The sequence below is a fragment of the Hipposideros armiger genome, unplaced genomic scaffold (assembly GCF_001890085.2).
Source record: "Hipposideros armiger isolate ML-2016 unplaced genomic scaffold, ASM189008v1 scaffold_984, whole genome shotgun sequence".
NCBI classification, from domain to species: domain Eukaryota; kingdom Metazoa; phylum Chordata; class Mammalia; order Chiroptera; family Hipposideridae; genus Hipposideros; species Hipposideros armiger.
The window spans coordinates 622,083-629,719 of record NW_017732334.1 but is presented as its reverse complement, the minus strand read 5'-3'; the positions used below and the strand labels follow the sequence as shown (position 1 = coordinate 629,719).

General features: G+C 40.1%; 1 protein-coding gene across 1 annotated transcript in view; it reads right to left on the bottom strand.

Moving 5' to 3' along the window:
- MCCC2 (methylcrotonyl-CoA carboxylase subunit 2) overlaps positions 1–7,637 on the bottom strand; it is an 82,137-nt gene that overhangs the window by 7,635 nt on the left and 66,865 nt on the right. Inside the window, exons 12-15 of the mRNA XM_019631163.1 lie at positions 7,376–7,508; positions 5,604–5,760; positions 4,166–4,280; positions 2,168–2,253 (exon numbers count right to left, since the gene is read on the bottom strand). Of these exons, the coding sequence (XP_019486708.1) occupies positions 2,168–2,253; positions 4,166–4,280; positions 5,604–5,760; positions 7,376–7,508 (491 nt within the window). The remainder of the gene's footprint in view (positions 1–2,167; positions 2,254–4,165; positions 4,281–5,603; positions 5,761–7,375; positions 7,509–7,637) is intronic.

Here is a 7,637-nt window from a genome sequence, read left to right as displayed (position 1 = left end):
GTAATACCTGCCTATGTAGTTCTTTATTTTCTGCTACGACAGGAAAAACAAATAATAGCTTTAAATTTGCTTTCAGAAGAAACTTTTAAGTAGAAATTTTAGTTTGCTTTTCATTGACAACCTCAAATTTATAAGAAAAATAAATGAGAAATACTGCTTTTTTAAAGGTCATTAGTAGATGGCAGTTTTTGCTTTCATTAAACAAACTGCCTTCAGTATCTGGACATAACATCAATTATTAAACCATACTTACATTGACAGATCATGAATCAAATCTCTGCTCATAAAACATTCATAATAGGGACCCTGCACCATCAATAGCCAATTTTAAAAAGGCCACTCATGTAATTCGTAAGCAGGTCCACTGATTACACTCCCTCCTGAAGCCTACAGCAGAGTACTAGAGCAAGCACAACGATGCGGGGGTGGGCGTGGGGTGGGGGCACTGCTTCATGTTATCAGGTCACTAAAAAGACTGCTCCGGATAAGAGGCCTTAATCAAATGCTTGAAAAGTCTGATTATAAAAACAACTGAGCAGAATAAAACTGGCATGCGGCGTGTGTAACAACGTAAGGATTACGAAAAACACAGGAGGTTACAATAGTAGATGATGACAACACTCTCTGAAAAGACAAGATGGAGCCATGTGAAAGCCTAAACCTGATATTTATTAAACCCAAGGAAGATGCCATAAAGTGGCTTGAAAATCCTTTCATCTTTGAAAGTTGCTGTCGCCATGCCACCAAGTGTTTCAACAGAAGGGTTAAACATCTACAAAGTAACAGAAAAACCTACTGTCTTTCAATATTTATTTCCAAAGATAGGAGTCTATCTGGGCTATTTGTTCTCCTGCCTTCAATATAATCCATTAAAATAATACTAATAATGTAAGTATGACAATAATAAAGGATTTAATCTTTCTCAAAAGATGACTTAATGAGGGCTGAAAACAAATTAATGACTCACACAAAATATGCTATTTCAAAGTTTAATATTTCAACTGTCCTTGTGAATTTCAGTTAAAATCTTATGTTAAAAAAACTGTAGGTGTGCTTACGATATATATTTTCTCTTAAACCTTTTATATGGTTTTCTATTTCCTCTGCTTCTACTGGCTACCGTGAAAAGCAAAACATGTTTAGTTCTCAAATCAAAGACTATAAAACATTTTGTTCTTAATTCAATGAATCAATGACCTACCCCAACAAATATACCTGTAAAATTGCTTATTAAAATTGATACTAACAAAAAGAGAAACAGGCTTTTTTAAAAATCCCAAATGGTATTATTTGAAGTCTGAAACTAATTATGCTCTTAAAATAAGTACGTTCAGTCTTTAAACATACATTCAAATGATTGAGATGGATTCTAACTTTTGATTTTCTTTTCTCTCTCCTCTCTGGTTTCCCTTCACCAGTAAATGGCATAAATCACAGCATAACCTAATTTCAAAAGATACAAATTGTAATTTTCTTTTTTCCATCTGCCCAAGGGATAAAAGGATCCCATAAAGCTTACTCTTCAGAATGCAAAACATTAGCGTTGTTGGAAAAGGGGTCTGAAAGCACATGCCAGCGAGTCTCCAGCTGGGACAGGCTGTGATAATTTATTACCTTATTAAGTGGGATAAGAAACAAACAGAAAACTAAGAGCTACATAGGCGTATGAGGTAATTATTTGACGCTGACACATGGAGCCTGGCTATGACTGACTAATCACCTTCTGAATATACAACAAAAGCACACTTGTTAATAAGTGCCAAAAAGTATGCAATCTTGTGCTTAAAATGAGGTAAAAACAAAATAATCAAAGAGAGGGGGGATGACAGAAATCCATGGGTTTAACAAAAATTATAACAGAACTAATTCCTGAAAATGACACAGCCAGGGTTGTGACTCTTAACTTCCCAGCCCCAGCGTGGCCCACTTCTGGCTGCAGTGTCACTCAGGGCCCAGACACCTCAAGGAGGGATGGGAGAAAGGAAGAGGAGTGAAGAGTGGCAGCATCAGACCAACTGTGGGAGAAAGGGCTGCGTTTCAGCAGGAGACATTCCCAGGATAGAGACAACGTACAAAATTGTGTCCTGACTGCCCAGATCTCTGTAAAGCTGCTGCCCTGACTACCAGCGTGTGCCTATCAAAGGGTTAGTTATTCTCTGGCTCCCACCTTGCACTGGAATAGTAAGGGTTTCCTTCCTCTTCAAACCTCTTCAAGATGGGCTCTTTTAAAGCTGCTTCATCAGCACTGGAAAACTGAAAGAAAAGGGACCATGAGTTAGTCTGCTGTAGCGGAACAGATCCACTCAAGGGAACCTCAAGAAAAATGGATGACTGTCACAAATTATGTTACAACCAACATCTGCACAGTGATGTATAGATTACAAGTAATGCCTTAACATACATAATCTCACCTGAGACATGAGTATCAAATTAATGGACTGTAACAACTACATACGATGTCAGAGCGGTAGTAGACTGGGGGGAGTGATGGGGGGGTATCACTTTGTGAGGGGGTAATTGTTTAACTAACGTTGCTTTGTACACCTGAAACTAATAAAAAAAAAATTAATGCACCATCACATCCCCCTTATCAGAGACAACATCCTGAGGTTGGCTGTTCAATGTAAAAACCAAGGTTATCACATATTCCAGCAGGGTACAACAACGGATGTGAATTATACAATATAACAAAAGGGTTATATTACATTTAGCAGTTTCTGTTTAAGAAGGTGAAGTATGGGATTTTTATCCAAAATAGCCAAAATTTTAAACATTTTAAAGCTTGAAGGGGTAAAACATCAACCACACCTTGAATAACCTCTTCAGTTTCCCAAATAGGTGAGAGATATTTTTCCTTAATTAAAAATTTAGAAACAAGTGATAATTAATTCAGATGTAAAAATGTTTATGCAAATTAATCCTGAAACCCTAAAAAGTATTTTCAACTTAAAAAATAATCCACATCGGAAACAAATGACTTATTTCAAATAAATCCAACCTTCTTTTATGTACTTCTATAGTTTAATATCATTTATTGGTCAAGAATTCAGAGGGAGAACCACTAAAATCCTGTAGTTTCCTTTCATATATAAAGATAGGTGAATTCATACATCGGTATATCAAATTAATCAAAGAAAAATTATTTAATAAGAGATCACCACACTGGGCTAGAGTTTAAGACATATCTTCAAAATATTAGAATCGTCCCTCCAACACACACACACATAAGTAAAGCTTTCCTTTTGCGTGGACACTAGTCAGTATTAATCGGAAACCTCAGTTGAAGTCTGCAGAGTGTCTGCTGCTTGGAAAAGACGACTGGGGATGTGAGGCACAGGTGAGATGTACCCAGGGAAGCAGGAACCACCCTCCGGCTTTATGTTATTCCCATCCCCAGACCAGGCGCCTGACCAGATGCTCCCTAAATGGCAGGACTGAGAGCCTGAGGGGACAGGGCCTCCTCAATGTTAGGCCTTTTCATGATGAAACAGTGCACCTAGCAATTTCAGGAACATGCATTTCAAGGCTTGGTGCTTATACAAAGTAGGTAAAAGCTAAGACTAATAAAAATGAGTGCAAAATTCAGAAGACTCTCTAACAGAGACACAAACAAAGGAGTTCATTTTAAAAACAGCCACTTGCTGGTTTACTTTTCATGAAGCCTCCAGTGCCCTTTCTATTTTTCTTCATTTATACTTTCACAGTATAACAACGTTCATCAGCTCTCATTAGGTGACTGAGCCCTCCCCTCAAGGTATCCTTAACAATAATTAAAAATAAAATAGAAAAAACAAAATTCCGCTGCTTTAGGTCATAAAATCAAAGAAGTAAATCAGATTTATTTAAAGCTCACTAATTGTGAATGAGTAAGAATCAAACATCTTTTTGCCTTTGGCACTCAGCAGGCAGTTTCTTGAAGTGTGTTCTTGGGATTCTGAAAATTTTGTAAATTACCACAAGAAGGTACCTCAAATGAAATGAGAGAGACAGAGAATGTGTAAGCCCAAGCTCCAGAAACAACTTCCAGGTCAGTGTCTTCTCAAAAGCCCAGCCCTGCAAGTTGGACCCCTCCCTGACCCACGAACATGGAGGGAGTCTGGGGGTGCTGCTCTGGGTGTTCATGGGTGAAAGCTAAACTCAGAGATGGAGGAGAAGGGGCACTTACCTCTTTCCCTTCCCGTGCTCTTTGGTCTCTTGCTATTGTCGCCAACACATTGGCTGCCTGCTCTCCACCCATCACTGAGATACGAGCATTTGGCCACAGGTAAAGAAATCTTGGGCTATGGGGGAAAAAAGAAAGAATGATCCCATTAATTCACTGTACAACACAGAGATTTTCAGAGGTCCATGTTTACCTTTGAAACGAGTGGTTCTTCAATTTAGCTGCACATTACAATCATCTGGGAATTAAAAAATATATCAGTGCCTGGAACCCACTGCCCACTAACCTCCAGAGGTGGTGCCTGAGCCAGGTTAGGGCTCTAAGTTCTCCAGGTGATTCTGATGTCTGTTTTGATAAACTGTATGTTTCCAGTTCATCTAAACTTATTTGACATAAAAGTATTCAAAATATCCTCTTATCATCTACGGTCATATCTATTTTCCATTCCTGATATTATGTGTACCTTCTCGCTTCATTTTTTAGTGAAAAGTTGGTTAACCTTCCAAATAAAGCAACTTTAGGCTTTCCTGATTCTTCTGTCTTATGCTTGCTCTTTATTATGTCGTGTTTCCTATTTTTCTTTTGTAAACAAAAGAAATTTAAAAATGCTGTTCTTCTTTGAACGTCTTGAGCTGGCTACTTGGTTCACTGATTTTCAGCCTTACTTCTTTTCCATGACATACGAATATATTTAAGTCTACACACCTTCCTCAAAACAAGACTTTAGCCACATCACACAAGTTACGATACGTAGAATTTTCATTATCAGCCATTTCAAAATATTTCTTGATTTCCATTGTGATTTTCTTCCAAGCGGTACTTTTAGCACTAACTTTCATTTCACCTCTCCAGATGATACAAATTATGCTAAAGCTAATCAAGATTTGTGAATGCTGGGCCAGCCGAGTGGCGCGATGGTTAAGAACTGGCTTGGGACGCCATAGGGCCCCAGTTCGGATCCCACATATGAGGGCCAGTGACACTGCCCTCTGCAGCTAAGATGCTGAACAACAGCTCAACCTGGAGCTGGGCAGCCATGAGTCGCCACAACGGCGTAGGTTGCAGCCCCTGTGGTAGTGGGTTGCCATGGGCTACCGTGTGTAGCCAGCAGCCAGCGTGAGTAGCCAGCAGCCACAGTGAGCGGCCATCCAGAAGCTGGTGACTGATCTGCCTCGCCCGGGAAGAGCGCAATGATGGTGTCAACTTGGGCCAGTGAAGTAACATCCTCCACAGCTAGACTGAAGACCGAAACGACAGCAACTTGTCTGTTCCCCTTCCCCCAATTCCCCAGCACTGTTCCCATCCCCCCAATACCCCAATAAAAATCTTTAAAAAAAAAAAAAAGATTTGTGAATGCCATTCTATATTTCCAATAAACCTGAGCCCTTATAATTATACTTGAAGTGTAACTCTTTCAGAGAAAATCAAGACAATCACCTACCTGTATGCTCTGCCACACATCCCATAATTTCCAGCCCCGTAGGATCCCCCAATGATGAGAGTTATCTTAGGTACATTGGCACAGGCTACGGCAGCCACCATCTTGGCACCATCCTTGGCAATTCCTTCAGCTTCATAGTCTCTACCAACCATAAATCCTAAGAGAAAGAACAGGAAGACAGCCTCTGGGTGACAGGAGTAATGGGCGGAAGCCAACTCCACCAAGGTACCAGAAGGACAGCTTGTCAAATTATATTTTACTACAGGCCTCTCACTTTAACAAAATATTTCTGTGTGAAATATACCCCCTCCAAAAAAGTTTGCTTTAAAATATAAAATAAAAATTTCTCTAATCACTTTAAAACTTTTCTTAAAATGGTTCATCTGGATGCACACAGAGATCTTCAAACAAGACAAGGATGCAATTTATCTTTAACAAATTATCTCAAAATGGTAGCTTTGTGATGAAAGGACGTGACCTGGCAAGCTAAGGAGAAAGACTGTGGCGAGCTGAACTGTGGAGGCTTCCGCAATCACTGACCTGGTTTGAAAAAACAGACTGTTCCTTTTGAAGTGCTGCTTTAAAATTTTGATGAAATAAAGATTAATGTTTTATAGAGGTGTTAAGCGTCTCTGTCAGTGACTCGATAGCAAGGTAAAACAATTTGCATTATCATCACAGGACTCTTTTACTTGTTCAAGCTCCCAGCTCTGTTGAATACTCTGCGCTGCGCTGGGCCTTCCGGGCCTTGAGCGCCTTCCTCTTCACCTACTAAACACCAAATCAGGCTTCCCGTGTCTCCCTCCCCACCCGTAGACTCCCTAGCCTGCCGGATTGCCACTGCTCTTGCTTTGCAAATTTCCAGCATCAGACCACCCAGTTCAATTCAACCAATTTTATGGAGCACCTGCACCTGCTGCGGATACAAACTTGGTGATAGGATAGCCCTTGTCCTCGCCAGACACCACCTGCTTCCTCTACCCATCTGAGCTGGGCCATCAGAATAGTTCAGAACTCCTGTATCTACTTTATCTTTACTCCCTGTAATACTCCCACAACAGCTATCTCAAATACTAACTTCCCACCCCCTATCCCTCACCCTTCACCCCGCTGCCCCTCTAAGTTCCTGTAGATCATTTTGCCTTCAAAAAAAAAAAAAAAAAGATTGAAGCCATCTCACTTGGCTTTTTCCAATCCTTCTCCTTCTCACCTTGAAAAGCAATATAATTATACTCCATTGCTTCCTTTACTCTCATCTCTGTGGAAGAAACCTGAGTTACTCCCAGGTTGTGCCTGAGCCCTGTCTCTGCTCAGGGTATTCTTCTCTCTTCCCACAGCCTTACATACTATCTCCATATTCTAATGACACCTACACTTTCACCTTCAGCTCACACACCTCTTCTGTGCTCAAGGCTTTTCAATGGCCTATTATATTCTCCAAATGGAGGTCACACAGGTCCCTCAAATGCAATGCTATGAAACCCAACTCAACCTCTGCTCTCTGCCCCCAACCCAGCTAAAATAAATAAACAAATGAATAAATACTTTTTTTTTACTGTAGGAATCTTCCCAGCACACGGTTTAACTTACTGGTGGTTAATAAATCATACATCATTATTAGAAACAAGGCTGCTGCACTAGTGACACTTCCGAATATATCTGTCTTTTTATGAGGTTTGACACATAGGGCCCTCTGAGGCTGCCGTCTGGATATAACTCCTCTCAAAACTCATCTAACCAAGTATCTTAAACTTAAGATGAAGATGTTTTACCACCAGGACTATTTAAAGCCTTGTGTCTGTCAAGAGCCAACTGCCTCTTCTCATGAAGGTTTGCCTGATCCCCGCAACTAATGAAGAGCCCTCTTTCCTTTAAACCTGACATAACCATGGGTGACTTAGAAGACTGGTAAAAAAAAAAAGAACTTTTCAGCTAACCTACATATTTGAGTGCCTCCTATATGTCAGGAAACACGCAACCTACAAAATAAGTGTAAATAGGAGAATCATGGAATTTTAGGAAAAAGAATTCTAG